Source organism: Oncorhynchus mykiss, chromosome 25, assembly GCF_057628025.1.
Source record: "Oncorhynchus mykiss isolate SJ-2025 chromosome 25, ASM5762802v1, whole genome shotgun sequence".
NCBI classification, from domain to species: Eukaryota; Metazoa; Chordata; class Actinopteri; order Salmoniformes; family Salmonidae; genus Oncorhynchus; species Oncorhynchus mykiss.
Window position 1 is genome coordinate 70,049,221 of NC_143046.1, and position 22,957 is coordinate 70,072,177.

Below are 22,957 nucleotides of genomic sequence, written 5' to 3' on the forward strand. Positions count from 1 at the left end.
GATCTGCTCTGACTCCAGCACACCTGTCTCCGCCCACACAATCACACACATAAAGAGAGAGGGAACTGGGGGAGTGGCGGCATATCTGAGCAGTAGAGGGTGTTGCAGGAGCAGATGTGACATTCCTGCATTTGACCATCCCTGGAATCATGTCTGGAAATAATTATTTTCAAATTTAACTAGGCAAGTCAGTGGGGTGGCAGGGTAGCCTAGTGGTTAGAGCGTTGGACTAGTAACTAGTAACCAGACTGGTAAACGAAAGGGAGTTAATGCACTGTTCCTAGGCCATCATTGAAAATAAGAATTTGTTCTTAACTGACTTGCCTAGTTCGATAAAGTTAATAAGAACAAATTCTTATTTACAATGACAGCTGGTTAACTGCCTTGTTCAGGTGCAGAATGACAGATTTTTACCTTGTCAGCTCGGGTATTCGATCCAGTGACCTTCAGTTACTGGCCTAACACTCTAACCACTAGGCTACCTGCCGTCCTGCTATATACGATCACTCCTTTCTCCTTGAAATGTTTGGCCGCGGTTCTGAGAACTTTCTCTCTGTCCTTGTACCTCAGGAACCGAACGAGGAAGGGTTGTGGGTTCTGATCAGGGGATGGACAAGGGGCGCGTGACCTGTGTGCCCGTTCAATAATCAGAGGTTATGTTTCATGCAGCAAGAGCCACAAACTGTAATTTATCTTACACAACTTGGCGACTGGCTTGTTCTATGTGTGTGTTGTGAATTGCTTTAATGCTTTAACATGCTGCTCCCCATGCCATAGGCGTGGGTTCTGTGCTAATTACCCTGCAGGGTGTTAGAGTATTGTGGTGGGCTTTCCACTACGTTGAGACATTAACTTCCTTAACGGAGTTACTCCATCATATAGTGCTGTTTTTACTGCTTGGATATTAAACCGGCTAGGTAATATTGCAGTTGGTGTAAAACAAAAACAAAAATATCAATAAATCAAATCCATTACCTGGTTGAGTTTTTTTTATCTGCCTGATTTTCCCACATCCCACATTCCCTGTTTTTTTCAGAGGTACTGGGTAATTTATCCTTCACCGGGTTCCTATTGCTCCTATTCCTACAATGACGGTCTACACCGGCCAAACCCGGACGACGCTGGGCCAATTGTGAGGAGCCTTATGGGTTGTGATACAGCCTGTGATACAACATGTATGCAATGGATGGGTTTGAGCCACGCGGAGAGGGCGGTGGAGCGCCCTACTGGATGCCTGTTTTGTGTGGTGTTCTCAGAACGCCTGCGCCTGGCGCGATTGGAGGCCATGCGCGAGTGGGTCGGCCAGGCTCGGGCTCAGGCTGGGGACACCCTCCCTCAGGAGTGGTGTGCCAGTTTGCTGTTAGTTCCTCTTCTGGGCCCCAGTACCCCTCCCAGGAAACGTGGCCGGAGCCACCACAGGCAGAGCCCATTTGCTGCCAGACCTGGACCCCGGGGGCAAGAGTCGGACCGCTGGGACCACCTTGAACGGAGGTTGATACCTTCGATGGAAACGACAGCTGTTCCCTGGTGGCCAGTGATAGGCTGTTCCTGGGGGATGATGCGGGCATTGTTCACCACCTTGAGCGGTGCTACCAGGCTGACAGGCCATCAGAAACCGGCAACAGGGCTTCATCGCCCCCCAGCGTCTCGAGAGGCTATGAGGAGCCTACTCACTCGGGTAGCCACGGGCAAAGGGACAACAAACTGGTGGACAGTGGTGACTCTCCATCTGTCCCCATCTCTGCTGAGTTCCGCGAGGCCTTGCAGGAGAGCTGGGCCTCTGCCGTGGGGCACTTCCGACTCACAGCAGAGACTGGAACATGTTATGTTTGAGTTATGTTGCCCTGTGTGTTTACGGTCAGTGAGAACAACAGACCAGCTCTTTTTCTGCTATGGTGAGAGAGTTCTGGGGGCTATGCTAACAAAGCAGAGGCTCTCTCACTGGATCGTGGACACGATTACGACAGCATACTGCCTGGCTGGGATCTGTGGTGGCACATTCAACACGAGGTGTGGCTGCGTCCTTGACTCTATTGAGAGTAGTGCCCCTCGCTGATATCTGTGCTGCGGCCAGCTGGGCCTCCTCTTGCACCTTTGCGGTTGGTTCAGCGGTCCTGGGCGTCACCTCCCCTTCCGGGGACTGTGCCGGGACCCCCCTTCCACATTGATGGCCCCTGCATCTCGGTTCCATGCTGGGACTTTGCCTCAAGCTGGCCAGGTCCCTCTAGCACCAACTAAATCTGGTACGGGTATACCAATATGTTGGAGTGATCCAATATAGTTAAACATAACAACGTATGTAACCACGGTTATGTGAGCTATATGGATCACTCCAATCCTCTCCATTGCTAGAGGCGCCTGAAAAATGATGTAGAACGGCCATGGAGTCTATATATAGGGGTGGACCCCAGCCGTGACACAGGTGTACTCAGGTGTAAATCTGTAAATCCTCACCTCGAATGTGTCCCTCCGCCACGGCGTGATGCCAATTTATTGAAGTGATCCATATAGCTCAAATAACCTTGGTTACATACGTAACCTTCGTTCAGCAAAATTTTCTTTGTCCAGTAGGGAGGGGATAATGGCAGCAGAGAAATCAATGGGGTCCGTTCCCTCACAACCCTCGTGGAGACCGATAATTCTAATGTTGCTTCGTCTACTGTAGTTTTCCAAATGGTCGACCTTATTCATCTGGTATTCATTGTTTTTGCGCAGTTTCTGTTGTTCCGTCCCCATTCCCTCTAGCTTGTCCTCAGCACTGCTGAAGCGCTCTTCAGCTTCTTCCATTCGTCATCCTAGCGTGTTGATAGTCTTTGTCAAACCTGAGTTTTTGATTTCAGCCAGCTGTGTTGAGATGGAGCAGCTGAATTTAGCCATTTTCAAGTTAAATTGTGTTGTGAGGGTGTCATTGCCTTCTTTGATCACTTTGAGGATGTGAGCTAGCCTAGCATCTTCCTGAGATGTCACGAGGAGGCCATGGTCAGAAGTTATTTCTCTGTTGTTTCTTGGTCTGTTTCGATGCTTCCCTTGCTTTGTTTGTCTGGTAGGCATATCACCAATCTTGGCTACAGTGTAGTAATAAGTATGGGTGTAGTTATCAAGTTTTTCAAGGTTTTTATAGCCTCCCTACCTAGGGCCGTGAGTTCGGATATGCTAAAAACACATTTCCAACAGGACAAGTATATGCACCCACCAAATTATTATATTGAATTATTATTATTATTATGTTATTAACACCTGAAGAAAGGATTTTGACACAAGAGAAGAGGAACACCATTCACTGGAGACAGACATTGCATAGAGAGTTAAATTACATACTTACCTGATTTGTTTGCTATTAATAGTAAATGGTTATATATTAAACTAAGAGTAAGACTGACCTGCTAATGCCGAGTTTTTATCGTGTCCACTCTAGCTTCCTGCAGTTAGTCTAGGCATCTAGTTAAGGAAATGGGTTTTGCTAGGGATAGCTTGAGCTGACAATGACTTGGTGATAAAATTCTAAAAGCTGGCATTCTATAGACAAGATGTTTGTGTGTGACCCGAGATAGAGATAGCCTAGAAGAGTTTAGAACCATGTCTCATTGTCTCATCTTCCTGGCATCTGGGAAACTAAGCCGGGTTGGAAGTAAAACAACATCCCGTGCAGATAACCAGGAGATGGACCAAGGTGGCTTATGGGAAAGGTAGAAATGACCGACTGAGCAATTAGGGAATATATAAGATCGCTGTTTTTTCATTATCAGTTAAGCTCTCGGCAACACAACCTAGAGTGTGCTGTCGACGGTTTCATTATTGCAATAATTAATCAATGTTGAATAAAGATGATTGTTTGAATCATTGTCCAAGTCTCTCTCAGTACTGAAATTTAAACCAGCACACAGGTTGAGTTAAAGAACAGTAGTCCAGCAAGGTCTCACTGTCTAAGCCTTGTAGCAGCTCTTATTGAGAACTAATTCAGTAACAGGAAAAGAGCTCAGCAATGGCCAAGCCACAGAATACACCAACACAAATGACAGAAATAAATGAAGCATTCATGAAATGCCATCTTCTGGTTTACAGTAAGTGTGTTACGGGCAGAGGCTGTTAATGTATTTCCGTTCAGAAGTGTTTGCGTGGCCTTTCTGATGCAGGTTGTTTATTAGCCTGGTGAGGTCAGTGGTTGCAACTTGACCTGCTGGCTGGTTGGCTGAACGGGGGGAGGAAACTACAGCCTCCCCCACAAACAATTTGGCAGTATGCCCAGCACATTGTTCTGGGAACTTGAGAAGTCAGTTTCGAGTTTCGAGAGAATAAGCCCTGTGAGGTATCAATCAGTCACAAGCAGGAACCAATTCCTACAGTGCAATCGGAAAGTATTCAGACCCCTTGACTTTTTCCACATTCTGTTACTGTTACTGTAATTTAATTATGCAAATGTGCTTTCATCAATTGAAAGCCCTTAATCTATTTTATGAGAATTTGTAAGATTTATTGTTTGCATAAAATAGACGCAGACCAGTCTTTCAATAATAGGTAATATAATTTATTCTCGGAGCGCGCTCCCACTTAATCACGTGCAGCAGTTTATATACAGATCATGACGTCATTTCACTGCTTTAACAGAATCCCCTCCTCTCGACCGGGACAAAGTATGGTGAAAAGTTCATTCTAACTTACGAACACACTCCCAGATAACTTTTGACCCCTCAACATTATCGATCACCACTGAACTGACAGTTTTAATTAACAGAACACCTAGGAATGCACTCACTGCCTTATCTAAAAACTCCAGAGCTAAGTTTCAGTAGGGTCAACCATAGGCTAACGACCTTATGTGTTTACTCAGTCCACAACCCATTTGTTTCTGCCTAGTTGGAATGGTGTTCATTAACTTTTTATTACTCCTTGTCCGTGTCACACAATCCCTTCTTATGAACTCATATTGTCAGTCACTTATAAAACAAAGTATAAGTTTACCTAGTTACAATTCTATTTAAAATGGGGATATTGTTTATTCATTTATCCATAATAAATTCAACAGTTACGTTACATCCTCATTTTAAAATTGATTAAACATGTTTTTCCTTTATCAGTCTACACACAATACCCCATAATGGCAAAAAGAAAACGGGCTTGTAGAAATGTTTGCAAATTTATTTAAAATACAAAAACAGAAATACCTTATTTACATACGTATTCAGACCCTTTGCTAAATTGAGCTCAGTTGCATCCTGTCTCCATTGATCATCCTGTAGATGTTTCTACAACTTGACTGGAGTCAACCTGTGGTAAATTCAATTGATTAGACATGATTTGGAAAGGCACACACCTGTCTATATAAGGTCCCACATTTGACAGTTCATGTCATAGCAAAAACCAAGCCACGAGGTCGAAGGAAGCCACTCCTCAGTAAAAGGCACATGACAGCCCGCTTAGAGTTTGCCAAAAAGCACCTAAAAGACTCTCAGTCCATGAGAAACAAGATTCTCTGGTCTGATGAAACCAAGATTGAACTCTTTGGCCTGAATGCCAAGCGTCACGTCTAGAGGAAACCTGGCAGTCATCCCTACGGAGAAGCACGGTGGTGGCAGCATCATGCTGTGGGAATGTTTTTCAGCGGCAGGGACTGGAAGACTAGTCAGGATTGAGGGAAAGATGAACGGAGCAAAGTACAGATAGATCCTTGATGAAAACCTGCTCCAGAGCACTCTGGACCTCAGACTGAGGCGATGGTTCCCCGTTCCAACAGTATAATGACCCTAAGCACACAGCCAAGACAACGCAGGAGTGGCTTTGAGTCTCTGAATGTCCTTGAGTGGCCCAGCCAGAGCCCAGACTTGAACCCGATCTAACATCTCTGGAGAGACCTGAAAATAGCTGTGCAGCAACGCTCCCCATCCAACCTGACAGAGCTTGAGAGGGTCTGCTGAGAAGAATGTTAGAAACTCCCCAAATACAGGTGTGCCAAGCTTGTAGCATTATACCCAAGATAGGGAGATATGACTGCATTTTACAATAACTACAGTATTGCCGATTATTGTTAAAGTGTTAAAGTGTGCCTGTTTCAGGATAGGGAACTAAGAGAGAGGATGGGCACAAGCAAAGAAATGAGAACAGCCTGTATCCACCACTTTCAACAGCCCCACCGGGGGCACAGTCCTTACTGCAGCCTCAACCACTGCAGTCCCTGAGCTTTCTCCAAGACCAAGCCATAGTGGGACAAGATCAAGTGCCACCACCCTACCAGTCACCTCAACCAACTCCACAAAGACACGTTTTGGGAACTCCAGGTGAGCATAATTACTTGTTGACTGGACTGGATCTTGCAAAGCCGCAGCGACACAGAAATCCACCAGTATGCTTTGAAGATTATTTAGACTATGATGGATGACCACTGACCCCTATGCCACCCCTTTCACTAGCCACACAATAATTTGTTTTCAATAGGCACCTCATACAATTCCCCAACCCAAAATTAATATTAATCTCTCCTGTGACGCAGATGGCTCCAATAAGTCACCAACAAATGGAATGTCCAATGTATGGCACAGTCCCTCTATGCCTGGCATTTGGAAGATGCAGGCGTGGAATACAAATTCTGAGGGATGTCTCTTACAGTTGCTTTGTACTGCAGCACACCTTGTGGTTTGCCGCAGAACTCTATGGCACGTTATTTAAGTGTCAGCCATTGTTGCCATTAATGCTAGTTAGTGATAGTTTGACCACCAGAGGGCATCTTTGAAAAGCATTTGACTTTTTAAAATATTGTCTGTACTAGAGAATTTAACCTTTTAGGGGGCAGTATTTGCGTTTTTTGGCTAAAAAACATAAACATTTGATTAGGATAGGAAACACTCTAAAGTCTCCAAAACTGTAAAAAATATTGTCTGTGAGTATAACAGAACTGATATTGCAGGCGAAAAGTAGAGGAAAATCCAATCAGGAAGTTCGTCTTATTTTGAAACCTCTCTGTTCCTATGCATGCCTATCCTCCATTTAAAGGGATATCAACCAGATTCCTTTTTCTATGGCTTCCCTAAGGTGTCAACAGTCTTTAGACATAGTTTCAGGATTTTATTTTGAAAAATTAGACTGAAAGATCACATTGCGTAAGTGGATAGGTGGGGGCTCTCAGAGTGAGTTTTGAACTACAGAGTAAAGCGGCCATTGTTTCTCCCGGTGTTATTGAAAAACCTACAACCCGGTTGATATATTATCGAATATATATTTTAAAAACAACCTGAGTATTGATTATATAAAACGTTTGACATGTTTCTGTGGACATTATGAGGATAGGGGGCAGTATTTTCACTTTGGATGAATTGCGTGCCCATAGTGAACTGCATCAAACTCTGTCCTAGATTGCTAATATATGCATATTATTATTACTATTGGATAGAAAAAACTTTGAATTATGTCTGTGAGTATAACAGAACTCATAGGGCAGGCAATCTTCCAAACAAGTTTTGAAATTCTGAAAGTTGGGGCAACTTTGACGTCATCGCCCCCTCCTTTCCCAACAAGATATGGATCTGGAAGCACTTCCTACGCCTTCCACTAGATGTCCTCATTCAGTAGAAAGTGTAATGGAGCATTTGCTGTGAACTTTGACCTAATGGGAGGGAAAATAGTCAGTGTCGCAACAGAATCGAATTTTGCAGAGGAGCATTTCTCTGTGGGTGCTACGGCTGTTCCAATCGGCCCCAGATGAAAACGAATGATCCGGTTGGAACGTTATTGGATATATATGATAATAACATCCTGAAGATTGATTCTGTACTTACTTTGACCAGTTTATTCGACCTGGAATATATATTTTGGAAGTTTTCGTGCGAGTTATCTTGGACAAGCAGTCAGTTTTTGGGCACGTGAGCTGAAAGTGATAGCAAATGCAGCTACTTGGACACTAGTATTGGACATTATGGAACAAAACAACAATTTATTGTGGAACTAGGACTCCTTGCACTACATTCTGATGAAAGATCATCAAAGGTAAGGGAATATTTATGTTGTAATTTCGTATTTCTGTTGACTCCAACATGGCGGAGAAATATTGTTACGTCAGAGCGCCGTCTCAGATTATTGCAATGTTAGGCTTTTTCCGTAATGTTTTTTAAAAATCTGACACAGCGGTTGCATTAAGAACCAGTGTATCTTTAATTATATGTAGAACATGTATCTTTAGTCAAAGTTTATGATGAGTATTTCTGTTATCTGGCGTACCTTTCTATAATTCCTCCGGATATTTTGGAGGAATTTCTGAACATGGTGTCAATGTAAACCGAGATTTGTGGATATAAAAATGCATATTATCGAACAAAACTTAAATGTACTGTGTAACATGTCATATGACCGTCATCTGATGAATATTTTCAAGAGGTTAGTGATTCATTTTATTTCTAATCCTGCTTTTGTGATTTTATCTTTGGCTGGAAAAAATGGCTGCGTTTTTTCTTTGGTTTGGGGGTGGTCTAACATAAATATATGTTGTGTTTTCGCTGTAAAACATTTTAAAAATCTGACATGATGGGTAGATGAACAAGGTGTTTATCTTTCATTTGAGGTATTGGACTTGTTAATGTGTGAAAGTTAAATATTTCTAAAGAATATTTTTGAATTCCCTGCGCCACCTTTTCAGCTGAACGGAACGCCTTGCTGAGGGGAACGCCTTGCCCCAACAGGATTTATGGATATTATTTGGAATTTTCGTCTGCGTTGTCGTGACCGCTCTTTCCTGTGGATTTCTGAACATACCTCCGTTTGTTTGTCGCGTTATTTTGGGTATAAAAATAATCTTTATGGAACAAAAGGAACATTTGTTGTGTAACTGGTCTCGTGAGTGAAAACATTCGAAGATCATCAAACGTAAACGGTTAATTTGATTGCTTTTCTGATTTTCGTGACCAAGCTTCCTGATGCTAAGTGTACATAATGTTATGTTATGCTATCGATAAACTTACACAAACGCTTGGATTGCTTTCGCTGTAAAGCATCATTTCAAAATCTGAGACAACGGGTGGATTAACAAAAGGCTAAGCTGTGTTTTGCAATATTGCACTTGTGATTTCATGAATATGAATATTTTTTAGTAATATTATTTGACTGTGACTGTCATGTACTGTCATGTTGTGTCTTGTCTCTGTCCTTTCCCTTCACCCTGTCTCCCTCTGCTGGTCGTTGTTAGGTTACCTTTTCTCCCCCGCTTTCCCCCAGCTGTTCCTTGTCTCCTCTAACTACCCATTCACCCCGTTTCCCACCTGTTCCCTTTTTCCCTCTGATTAGGTCCCTATATCTCTCTCTGTTTCTGTTCCTGTCCTTGTCGGATTCTTGTTTGTTGTGTTTCATGCCTGAGCCAGACTATCGTCATGTTTGCTGTAACCTTGTCCTGTCCTGTCGGAATCTGCCGGTCTATCTGAGCCTACCTATGTTTGGTTATTAAAGAAGCTCTGTTTAAGTTAGTTCGCTTTTGGGTCCTCATTCACTCACCATAACAGTGGCGCTATGCTATTCAGCGATTGCTGATGAAAAGGATCCCGCTAACGGGATGGGTAGCGCCAAGAAGTTAAGTAAGAACATAATATATGTGATTGATTTTAAGAAATGTACCTTAATTCATTTGATTAATATTATGGTGCTTCTATTCCAAGAAGAAGAAAAAAAGAAACCCTCAGGCTTTCCGTTAGGAAAATATGGCGCTGTACAACGTGACCGGTCGGGAGTAGGCTACAGTACTAAGAGCAAAATAATCCTAACATTTGCACACACTAATTTTAGTCTAACCAATTCCCAAATGGAGATTCAGTGAAAATAAAATCTCATTGATTTATCAAGACCAGTCCCCATGCTTGTCTCAGAGCAGTGCGAAATGGTGCCGAAGTAGTTGGCCACATGCGGGTAGGCTAATGCTTCAAATCCTATTATAACAATTGAATGACTTTGGAAGATTCAGTAAGAAACAATTAGTTGCCTTCATTAGCATACTTTATTCCAATATTTAGGTCATGGTAACCATTCAGATCACGTTGTTACACACATAGTGAGAACAATAGAGAGGATGATGTCATAGAGCCCTTATTCATCGGAATGGCAAAATTTGTCAGCCATAAAACAAATGAGTAAAATGAAAAATAAGGAAAAGTAAATATTGCAACACGTATCTTATTATTAAATTTGAACTTCGCGTTCTTCAGGCCCAGGCATGGATTAACCTCTCTGATCTCCCCATCCCGGATCCGGTATCGTGACTACAGCCTCAAGCTCATTACCATAACGCAACGTTAACTATTCATGAAAATCGCAAATGAAATGAAATAAATATGCCATCTCTCAAGCTTAGCCTTTTGTAAACAACACTGTCATCTCAGATTTTCAAAATATGCTTCTCAACCATAGGAAAACAATAATTTGTGTAAAAGTAGCTAGCTAGCGTAGAATTTAGCGTTAGCATTAGCGTTAGCATCCAGCACGCAACATTTCAACAAAAACATAAAATCCTCAAAATAAAATAATTTACCTTTGAAGAACTTTGGATGTTTTCAATGAGGAGACTCTCAGTTAGATAGCAAATGCTCAGTTTTTTCCAAAAAGATTCTTTGTGTATTAGAAATAGCTCCGTTTTCTACATCACATTTGGCTACAAAAAAACCCCGAAAATTCAGTCCTCAAAACGCGAACTTTTTTCCAAATTAACTCCATAATATCGACTGAAAACATGGCAAACGTGGTTTAGAATCAATCCTCAAGGTGTTTTTCACATATCTCTTCGATGATATATCGTTCGTGGAAGCATGGTTTCTCCTCTCAATCAAATGGAAAAAAACTTGCAGCTGGCTTTGCGCACCAATTTCGACGCAGGACACCAGGCGGACACTTGGAAAATGTAGTCTCTTATGGTCAATCTTCCAATGATATGCCTACAAATGCGTCACAATGCTGCCGACATCTTGGGGAAACGGCAGAAGGTCTAAGCTTATTCCTGTCGCATTCACAGCCATATAAGGAGACATTAGAAAACAGAGCTTCAGAAATTCTGCTCATTTCCTGTTTGACGTTTCATCTTGGTTTCGCCTGTAGAATGAGTTCTGGGGCACTTACAGACAATATCTTTGCAGATTCTGAAACTTCAGAGTGTTTTCTTTCAAAAACTGTCAAGAATATGCATAGTCGAGCATCTTTTCGTGACAAAATATTGCGCTTAATACGGGAACGTTTTTTATCCAAAAATGAAATAGCACCCCTAGAGATCCAACAGGTTAAAGCTGGCAAGATATTCTATGACATTCAAGATATGCTGGACCCTATGTTAGAGAGGTGTTTTTGGGAACAAATCGTGCCTATTGTCCTGCTAATAGCGCTTGTGAAAGGTCACAAAAGGATGAGATGCCCCCAACAACCAATGTCTCCAACCCTCAAGGGTCCATTTAACTCTCAAGAGCTACCGGTTGCCTACATACATGTAGTTGTGTTCCACTAGCGAGAATCGCTTGGAGAGAAAGGCGCATGGGTGCAGTTTCTTGTCCTCTTCGTTCCGCTGTGAAAGGACCACCCCTGCTCTTGTGTCCGAGGCGTCCACCTCTACCACAAATGGAGGATCAGGATGAACGGGTAGGATCAGGATGAACGGGGATGGGTCCAGAGGTGAAATGTCCCTTGAGCTCCATGAATTCCCTGTCAACCTCGGGAGTTCAGCAAAAATGGGTCTGGGACTTGCGGGTTAGGACCGTGAGAGAGCTACCACCACACCAAAGTTGCGTATAAAACGCTGACCGCCTCAACCTTTACGGGGTCCATTTGGATGCCTGCGATAGAGATAATGTGACCCAGGAAGGAAAGTTGGGATAAGTGGACTCACACTTCTCCATCTTGACTTAAAGTTGGCTCTGCAGGAGGCAACTTGGAGGATGTGCTGTATGTGTTTTGGAAGGGTTTTGGAGAAGATCAGGATGTCGTTGAGGTAAACAAAGACGAACCGATTCAACATACCCCTAAGAGTGTCATTAACCAATGCATGAAAGACTGCCGGTGAGTTTGATAATCCGAAGGGCATGACTAAATACTTTAAAGGCAGTTTTCCACTCATCTCCCGCCCCGATTCTCACCCGATTGTAAGCGTAGCGGAGGTCCAGTTTGGTGAAGAATTGGGCCCCTTGGGCCAAGTCCAAGGCAGCGGACATCAGGGGTAAAAAAGTAGCCATTCTTGATCATAATCCGGTTCAGGCCTCTGTAGTTGATGCAAGGACGCAGGCCTCCATCCTTCTGACCCACAAAGAAGAATGTAGAAGGGTGAATGAAACCTGATGCCAACGACTCCCGGATGTAATTGTCCATGACTGCTGCTTCAGGGGTTGAGAGGGAGTACAGATGGCCCCGGCGAGGTATGGATGCAAGTAGGAGTTCCATGGCACAGTCGTATGGACAATGGGGGGGAAGGGTGGTGGCTTGCCTCTTACTGAAGGCCTCCCAGAGGTCAAAGTACTCAGGAGGGAGAGTGGAGAGGTCTTGATCTTCAATGGATGCAGGAGGACACGGCGAGGCTCTTGGTGGGGGTCTAAGACATTTAGTCTGGCAGTCCTTACCCCAGTCTAGTAGGTCTCCTGTGGACCAGGGGAATAGTGTGTTATGTAGTGTTATTCAGGGGTACCCTAGGATAAGTGTGTTTTCCAGAGCAGTGATCAAAAGTAAACTAAGAGTCTGAGTGGTTCACTCACCCTAGCCAGCAGTAAATGGGCTTGGTCTGATATTCCACCTTACCGTAGCCAATGGGCTGTCCATCGAGGGCTTGAATCTGCAGAGGGATGGGACACTTCATTTGTAATTATTTTGTCCTGATCGATGAAATTATCTGCAGCCCCGGTGTCCACGAACTCTTGAATCTGGTGTTGTCCCAGTGGAGGGTTGTGGGTAGTGACAGACGGTAACTGGGTAGTAACTGCACAGCTCGTCAGGGTCTCCCCTTGTCCTGGCGAGCCCTGGTGTTTACCATCAGCTTTGAGTATGTAGCATGGAGATGGCCAAGACCTCAGCAGTAGAAGAAGCAGCCTTCATGACCGCGTCCCAGACATGTGCATCCCAGCTGCATGGGCTCCTCAATGCTGGGTTTGGGGTGCTTGGGGTGCTCAGGAAACCAGGATAATGGGGTGGTGTCAAAAAGGCTCTGTCTAATGCTTTGTCAGAGGCGGTTGTCGATCCTGATTGTTAGCGTTATCAGGGACTCGAGGTCCTCTCAAAGGTCCTAAGAGGTCAGTTCATCCTTGATGGCTTTTGACAAACCCTGGTGGAAAGCAGTGACCAGGGCCTCCGTATTCCACCGACTCTCATCGGCGAGGGTGCGGAACTCAATGGCGAAGTCAGCCACTGGTCTGGCCCCTTGGCGGATTTTGAACAGTCGACTGGCCGCTTCTCGTCTGCCGACTGAGTGGTTGAAGACTAGCTCAGCAATGAAGGCTAATATGGAGCTGCAGGATGGTGGCTGCTGTTCCCACACTTCTGTTGCCCACGCCAGGGCCTTGCCTGAGAGATGATGTAGGCGATCATGGCCCGATCGGTGTGGAGCGAGGAGGACTATGGCTCGAACACCAGAGAACACTGTGGGACCCCTTGCATCCTCCCAGGTGGCCGTCATACCGTTTGGGGTCTGGTATCTTGGGTTCCCACAGTGTTCCCTGGAGGAACTATGGCAACGCCTATAGAACTGGACGATGAGACTTAGACATTGACTCCTCCTGGGTTGTGGCTGGACTGTGGTTGGAGGGAGTTGGTAAGTGCCCAGAAGGTCTCTCATAATTGGGAGAGTGGTTCCTCCTGCTTCCCCAGCAGTGCTCCTTGGTGGGTTACAACAGTCTTGATCTGGGTGATCTCTGCTGGGTCCATGTTTAGGCAGAAGCTTGCTGTGATGTGGTAAGGTTGGACCTAGGTGCAGAGAAGAGACCAGACGAGATATCAGGGGTTAAGGATAAACATAATACTTTACTGAGAAACGGTAGCCGCAGGATCACGGTACCCTTGAAAAAAAGCAACAATCATTAAGCGTTGAAAACTCACTTAGGAACGCACACGCACACAGTAAACAACTAAAGATTCTGCAAAAGACAAAAGAAAACACACCTCTTTTAACAGGGACATCATAATTAAATTGGACACACCTGAGTGTCGTTAATGTCTCTAGGACGGTCTCTGACGCCCCCTAGTGACAGGTGGAACCATCACAGTCTCATGTCACTTTAAAACAATGCACCACTCTTAACCAGACTACCTTTCTCCAAACAGCAGATGCTGGTGAAGAACATGACTGTGAGTTTATGATAGAGATTGACTGTAGTCCCAGACCAGACTTGATTTGAAAGACCCCTCAATAACCCAGACGTAGAGTGTTTTGTTGATGGCTCTGCACAGCGAAATGACAGGGGTGATCCTTTAGTAGGCTATGCTGTTGTCACCGCTTTAGAGACTATTGAGAGTGTGGCCTTCATCAACACCTGTCTGCCCAAGCAGCAGAACTTTTTGGTCGAACACAGGCATGTGTTCTGGCAAAGGGGATTGTGTGTTTCTAACCTCTTCTGGAAAACGTATTGCTCATATACCGTTCGTTGCATTCTTGCAAAATTGCTGCCATCCTCTTTGACTGGTGAAATGTCAAGCTCACACAAGTGGTACAGATAGCATCTCTCTGTGCAGGGAAACAAGGTGCTTCCTTTTCTGTTTAAATTTTACAGATGGCAGCAGTTCCTGTTTCCACTAACCCATTCTCTGCTTATGATTTTGATCGCATTAGTCTTTCCAAGTGGCCCCTGTGGATAGGCCAAATACCATTAGAAAACCACGTGTCTAGAGGTTGTAGTTTCAAGAGCAAACTGTGTTAACACATTTTATTGTCCTAACATTTCATTGTTTATATAGCCAGTCGCTGTGGAAAAATGTGGAATATTGCAACAATTTAACATTTGAACACATGCATATTACATGTGTGAATTACTGTAGTGTCAGAAATGCAGTCATACGTATAACCTTAAATGCACTTCACCACCACCTGATCATAACATTGTGATATGGTTGCAAGTTCACAGTGTCGTAGTTTCAGACCAAATGTGTCTTTCATTCCCATGGCATGCTTCTAACTTTTTCAAAAACAAGTTGATACTTTTGAATAGGATATGGATACATGGACTCATACTGAAAAGACTATTAAATGATAAGTTGACTATATTTGGGGGGAGGAATTTAAGAATATAAGCATGGAAATAATGTGGAAGGTTTCCAGAGACGTTGTTGCACGGAAAGGTTGTCTGCCAGTTTCTGAATCCCACAGGGATTCTGTGGATTCCCCATCGGATCTAAAAACACCAGGAAGGATAAGAACCCCAAAGTATGCGTGTAAATGAGTTTGGTCCTGTCAGAGTCTAGGTGATGTGGGTTAGGTGGAGTCAGGCGCAGGACACAAAGATGAGTAATAATAGTAACTTTACTCAAAAATAATCTTCCAACAAGGTGAACGAAAATACAGAATCACATAAACGAAACAACTGACAACAATAAACATGCACAAAACCATGATGGCTCCAGAAGGTTAATTAGGGAAATAATGAAAACATAATGTGAACCAAGTGTGTACAATACAGACAAAACAAATGGAAGAAGAAATGTAGATCGGTGGAGGCTAGAAAGCCGGTGCCGTCGACCGCCGAACGCAGCCCGAACAAGGAGAGGAGGAACTTTGGAGGAAGTCGTGAGAGGTCCATCTCTCTCCAAAGACCTGCCTTCCCTCCAAATTAGTGCAGTTCAGAATGATTTTCTGGATGGTGTCTGGGATGAGCAGTTCAAAAGAAGACTTTATGTCCTGAACATGAGTAACAGGCCCTGGTTGCATTGGCAGCCATGCGATGTGGCTCATTCCTTGGGCAAGAAGACCATTCAATTTCACAATTTTTTGACATCCATATTTCTCCTCATGCAGGCTTCTGATGAGCTGGTTGCTGATGGGCTGGTCCTGGGGCTGGCTGCTGACGGGCTGGTCCTGGGGCTGGCTGCTGACGGGCTGGTCCTGGGACTGGCTGAGGGTCAATCTCATCCTCTTCTTCCAACTCACTGTCAGACTTCGAATTGACAGAGACATGATCCTCATATTCTGAAAATTCTTCATCTTCCAAAGTGGAAGACGCTCCTTCCACACTAGCTTCTCTCTGCAAAAATGATTTCTAAGGCCCTCTGAGCAGAGGAGCCACACATGTAAAGCTAATTATTTGTTGTGTCCCTCCCCCAATTTGCACCTGGCTGGGGTAGAGTGTGGGAAAATACAGATTTTTAAACTATGTATAATAATGTATCAAAATAGTGTATTGTTATAACATTGTGCAGGTTCCCGTAAGACGTGTACTTTCACACTCTACAAAGGGTAAAGAGTGTGAGAAAAGTGGGAGAGAGGCAGACAGGCAGGGAGACAGACAGATTCAGCTATGTTGAAACAGCAGGCCCAGGGAGGAGGAAGACAGAGTGAAGGCACACAGCAAACCTTTTTGTTTAATTGTGACTTGTTTTCACCTACACACACACACACTTTTCCACACTTTTATTACCCTTGGGTCCAGTGGACCCGAACACAGCACATGTAATATAAATGTGAAGGGGGGTGCACAGCGTGCACTCAATTAAATGTTTTTCCACAGAAAATGGGTCAAGGCCAATGAGTCTCATGTTGAAAAAATTATTAATTATATAATTTTTCTTAGTAAACATTGAAAATGGGTCCCACAGACCCAAACACCACACAAGGGTTAATTGAAATTACGGATTGCCTCTTATCCGCTCGTCGTCCACCATAGTTTGTACATCTCAGTTGTCAGTAGAAACCACATTTACTTAGGTTTGCAGGTTTGTATAGCCTTCCTACCTAGGTTTTTATAGCCTCCCTACCTAGGGCCGTGACCCCACTCTCCGAGGGTGTCGCAGGGGGGAGTTTGGATACGCAAGAAACATATTTCCAATTCACAGATGTGTATAAAACGTACTTGTACATGTGTGAAATAGGACAAATATAAGCACCCACCAAATTATGTATTATTATATTGAATTATTATTATCATTATTATTATATTATGTTATTACCCCTGAAGAAAGGAATATGACACAAAAGGAATGTGACACAACCTACTCCACACTTACAAAGTTCATAAAAGCACAGCAATGAACCATTTGACTTGCTGGTCAAGGCAAGTTGAAGTGTTTCTTCTTTGAGTTGTTGAGTCAGAGGCGTTAAGGCTAGTGGGATATTATTTAATGTGAACTCAGCAAACGTTACCCACCTCAGTGCTGCTCTGACCACAATGTGGTTTGGAAGCACCATTTTTAAGTTTACTCAGAAGAAGTGTTAAGTTTCAAATTGACCAGTTATATTTTTAAAATAGTGACCTTCTACGTGCAGCAACATGTCAGGACATATTGTATGGTTAGTATAGTGTAGAATTTGTGCCAAATGTTTTTATAGCCTCCCTCCCTATCACCCCTGAAGAGAAGATTGTGACACAAGAGAAGATGAACACCATTCACTGGCAACACAAACCCCTTACGCTGCAAAAACACTTTAATACTTTAAACCCACCGATAGGTTGAGTTAAAGAACAGTGGTCCAACAAGATGTCACTGTCTCGGCCTTGTGGCAGCTCTTACTGGGAACTACTTCAGTTACAGGAAATAAACTCAGCAAAGGCCTGGCCACAGAATACACCAACACAAACAACACAAATAAATTAAACATTCATTATGTGCCATCTTCTGGTTTACTGTCAATTTGTTGCATAGGTGGAAAGTTCTATATTTATGTTTAGATGTATGTTTATGTAGTTCTGTACTGAGTGTACAAAACATTAGGAACAACTTTGTCGTCAGAACAACCTCAATTTGATGGACTCAACAAGGTGTCGAAAGCGCTCCATAGTGATGCTGGCTCATGTTGACTCCTATGCTTCCCACAGTTGTGTGAAGTTGACTGGATGTCCTTTGGGTGGTGGATCATTCTTGATACACACACAGGAAAATGTTGAGCGTGAAAAATCCAGCAGCGTTGCAGTTCTTGACACCCTCAAACCGGTGTGCCTGGCACCTATTACCATACCCCGTTCAAAGGCACTAAAATATTTTGTCTTGCCCATTCATGGCAAAAATACACAATCCATGTCTCAATTGTCTCAAACATTAAAAAGTGTTCTTTAACCTGTCTCCTACCCTTCATCTACACTGATTCAAGTGTATTTAACAAGTGACATCAATAAGGGATCAAAGCTTTCACCTGAATTTAGCTGGCCAGTCTATGTAATGGAAAGAGCAGGTGTTCCTACTGTTTTGTCCACCTGGTGTACATCTGAAGTGTCTGAGGCATCTCTTCTAATGCCATCTAGTTTAACAGGGAGAAATACAACACTCTCTTTTCACTGTCATTCTATGTCACTTGTAGCTTTGAACATTCCATAGATTTGTTAACATAGCAGTCAGTTATACTTGCCAAGTTGCCACCACATTGATATAAATTTCATTATACTGTATTTTGTTTTCCTATCCGGAATGTCATGACAGAGAGAATAAAGTAGACGGCACGGGTCAAAATTTTGATTCATGATCCTGTGTCCATGATGACGTGTACATGTCCAAATATGGGCCTCCGGCCAGGCCATCCTGTTCCTGTGGTCAAGTGTTAGAGGGTGTGTTATTTTATATCTAAATTGCTTCCTTTGAAGTTGTCATGCTGATTGATGTCTAGGGACCTGGTTGAACTGGGGGGGTTCTGTGTTTGAACTTTTGAAAGAGTATGGCCCCCCACCCCCAGTTTTATTGTCCTTATGGTTGCTATCTATGAAGCAGGAATGTGTGTGTGTGTGTGTTAGAAACAAGGTCCCTTGGCATTGTGTCCATTTCAAGCTTTCAACAACAATTAAACAGCCATCTAAATAATGTTTCTCAGCCTAGTTTCCTATTTAGTTCTCTTTATATGTACAGGCACAGAGCTTCCAGATGGCTCCAGCCTAAGGATTTTCAGTGCATGTACACCTGGGGAGATTAGAACCCCAAAGAAAAGATCCTAAAGGTAATTTCAGATTCAGGTTTATCATGACAGCCTCTTTATGAAAGGCCTTTACTTATGGCTAAACAGCTTCTACACAGCTTATTAATTAATGCTGTGGGATAAAATTAGGTGTTTCTAGGAGGGCTTAAACAAATCTACAGTGAAACAAACATGTACACTTTACACACATATTTATTGACTTTTAAAAAGACCACTGTAACATGAAAGAATTTGTGCAAATGCGACGAAATCTGCTAGTGGATATTAAATGTACAACAGTAGTATTCTGTAACAAGCAATAAGTGTTAAATATGTGGCACAGGCAATCATGACAGCCTCTTTATGAAAGGCCTTTACTTATGGCTAAACAGTTTTCTACACATCTTATTAATTAATGATGTGGGTGTAACAGTACTCGTCTTGCGTTGTGTACAATCAGTCATCGACACGGAACTCCAACATGTAGCACCAGTCATGTAGCTTTATTCTGATAAGAACGACACAAAATTGCACGTCATGCAATGCACGTCTCACCATCCAACTCTGCATTCACGCACGCTGGTTTGGTGCTTGTTCACTGGGACGATTCTAACTGGAACATCCCCCCTCGTAAGCAAGCTACGCAAACCAGCCAATAAGATGCCATGTTGAGTAGGTGAAGGCAAAACAAACTCAAACCAAAAACCCATTGGCTTAACAATAAAGTGGCAAGGGGAATCACCAATATAACCCTGTTACACTCCCCCCTACTGAATTCCACTTGCCAAGAAAAATAACAAAATACAAAATGGCACTGTGCAAACATACCAGATACAGAGACACTCAACATATGTACAGAATAATCCAGAGAAAATATATATATATATATACTACCTAATAGAGAAAACTAAAAGGTAAAGCTGTGTATATCAAGGATGCAGACCCTGCTTTAAATCAGTCACTAAACATTCCAGTCATTAGACTATTCTCCTTGAGAATTAGAGTGAAAAGCAGTTGATCAAACCCCTTAGCCCTCATAGGTAAACATGCCTGTCACATGTTAAGTACACTCGGTGACTTTAAAACATCCAAGTAATAAAATAAACCACCATAAGAGACTTTATCATATCCGTCACATTACCATCCTGCAACCTCTAATCATGGTCACAATGATGTAAAAGCAAAACAAATAAAAGATGTCAATACCATTGACCCTCTATTCACATATTTAACCTTCAAGAGCTGACTTTCTGCTGATTCATAATCTCAATCAGTCTTGACACTGGTTTAAATAGCCTTCCTGCCCTTGACCTAATATGACCCCGACTACCTTCAACTGTATAAGGGGTAACAGTGTTGTGTACTGTTGCAATAGTGTGTCCGTCAACACAGTCAGTACGTAACTGATCAGGTAAGGAATGGTCCGCGTTTGGTAGGTCAGTACTGATATCGTAAGCAGACTGGTCAATTAGCTCACTCACTACACTGTTACAGTCTCGGTCAGATTCTTGAAGACTCTCTGATCGAGGCAGACCTTCCAGCTGCAGTATATCATCCACGGAATCCAAAGGTGGAATATCCTGAGCATCCAAGGATCGCACATCACCCTCCAGGCTTGTGTCACCTGTTCCTTCAGAAGACAACTCTGACACCCACACTCTGGTTCTGTACTCAGCACCATCATCCACTGCAGTGTCCATGGCAGCTGAGACCACAAGGCTGTCATTCATGTCCTCAGACTCTGTTAATCCAGACATGTCTGTTCCCTCCTCAACAGCAGCATGGGGAAGAGGAAGAAAGTTGACTGGCATTATCAGGTTGCGATGTACCGTCTTCTCCTGTCCAGTGGAGCTGTTCTGAATCTTAAAAGTGTGACTGTCAGCATTCAATCCAGTGACAAGGTAGACAGTATCCTCCCAACGGTCAGCGAGCTTCCGCTTTCCCCGCTCCCCCTTGTTAGCCAGCAATTCTCGATCCCCAATCTCCACTGGTGCTCCTCTGACTCTTCTGTCATAAAGGTCAGCATGCCTCTTCAACTGCTTCGCTGCAGATGCCTGTGCTGCATTCATGGCTTCTTTCAGATCTCTCCTCAAAGACTGAACAAACTTGTCATAGTCGACAACTTCTGGGTTCTCTATGACAGAGCCAAAGACTATGTCAACAGGCAGTCTTGGCGTCCTCCCAAACATTAGCAGGAAAGGGGCAAAACCTGTGGTCTCGTGGATTGTACAATTGGGGCAAAGCCTGTGGTCTCGTGGATTGTACAATTGTATGCAAACGTAAGGGACTTCAGCGCCTGAGGCCATCTGTGCTTTGCTCTCGTTGGCAGGGCCCGGATCATATTTCCCAGTCCTATTCATCCTTTCGCAGGACCCGTTCCCCATCGGATGGTACGGCGTGGTGTGAGACTTCTGAACGCCTGCAACACTCAACAGTTCAGCTATTAAAGCGCTCTCAAAGTTGGCTCCCTGGTCTGAGTGTATACGTCAAGGCATCCCGTAGACACAGAAATAGTTGTTCCACATCTGATGAGCTACTGACTTAGCAGACTGGTTCGGACACAAGAAGGCATGAGCCAATTTGGTAAAGTGGTCAGTAACAACGAGCACATCCAAGGATTTGTTTGAAGAATCTTCTGCAGACCAGAAGTCTATGCACACTAGTTCAAGAGGCTCAGTTGTTATTATGCTCTCAAGAGGAGCTCTTGCTTCCGGATCAGGAGTCGTGCTCACCACGCATCTCCTGCAGCACTTCACATAAGCTTTTACCTCCCTCTCCAGGCCATGCCAGAATAACCTCTGTCTTGTCAGGTAGACTGTTCTCTGTTGGCCCTGGTGGCCAGCTTCATCATGGACACCCTTCAACACCATTGCTTTCATGGAGGCTGGAACCACATACAGATACATTTTCCTCTTTGTAACCACATTCTTCGAAACACGATACAGTACACCCATCTTCATGGTCAACTTGTCCCAACTTCTGAGAAGACACAAAACCTCAACACTCTCATGGGCACGCTCTCTCCGGGATGGTCTTCTCCCCCTCTCCACAAAGAAGATGACTTTGCTGATCACGTTGTCATCACGCTGCTTACTCATCAGTAGGTCGTGTGGCAGAACATCGACATCGGTCTGCTCTGATGGCATAACAGCCTGTGGTAGCTGTGGCAACAGCAGTGCATGTGAGCCCACTTCCCCCACCCAGCACCTGTGTGAATGAAGAACAGCTGCAACTTCATGTCTTGATAAAGCACCAGATGGGGGGTCAACAGTAGCCTGACAGCTAATGACCACTTCGTTGGAGTCAGAGGCTTTGTCAAAGGGGTGGCTGGACCAGCGAAACACATCTTGCACTCTGTCTGTGCGCACAGCGTCGGCTTCAGCTAGTAAGGTCTCGTACGGAACCCTTGTCAGGCGATGGAGTGCACTGGGTCGTACGAAGGGCTCTCTGCTCAAAGCATCTGCAACAACATTTATTTTTCCAGGGACGTACTTGATGTCAAACTCGTACGGTGCCAGCTTGGCGACCCATCTCTGTTCACAAGCATCAAGCTTTGCTTTGGTCAGAATGTATGTCAAGGGATTATTATCCGTCCATACCGTGAACTGCTGTCCTCGTAGCCAGTGGTGGAACTTGTCACAGATAGCCCATTTCATGGCAAAGAACTTGAGCCTGTGCGCAGGATACCTCGACTGTGCATAACTGAGGGACTTTCTCGCAAAGGCAATAGGTCTCGCTGTAGTTCCCGGTTCCTGCACCTGAGATAGCACAGCACCTAAGCCATTGCTGGATGCATCCACCGAGAGTAGAAAGGGTTTTTCGAAGTTGGGGTGGGCCAACAAAACCTGGTCCAGTAAGGCTTGCTTTAGCTGGAATAAGGCCTGTCTGCATTCTGTTGTCCAGTCGGCAGCCGTCAACTTCCTGACAGGTGAGCTTTGCTTCTTTTTC

General features: G+C 44.0%; 1 protein-coding gene across 1 annotated transcript in view; it reads left to right on the plus strand.

The window, feature by feature from the left end:
• LOC149972110 (uncharacterized) overlaps window positions 1–22,957 on the plus strand; it is a 395,887-nt gene that overhangs the window by 6,708 nt on the left and 366,222 nt on the right. Inside the window, exon 2 of the mRNA XM_090219321.1 lies at window positions 15,832–15,837. Coding sequence (XP_090075447.1) covers window positions 15,832–15,837 — 6 coding nt within the window. The remainder of the gene's footprint in view (window positions 1–15,831; window positions 15,838–22,957) is intronic.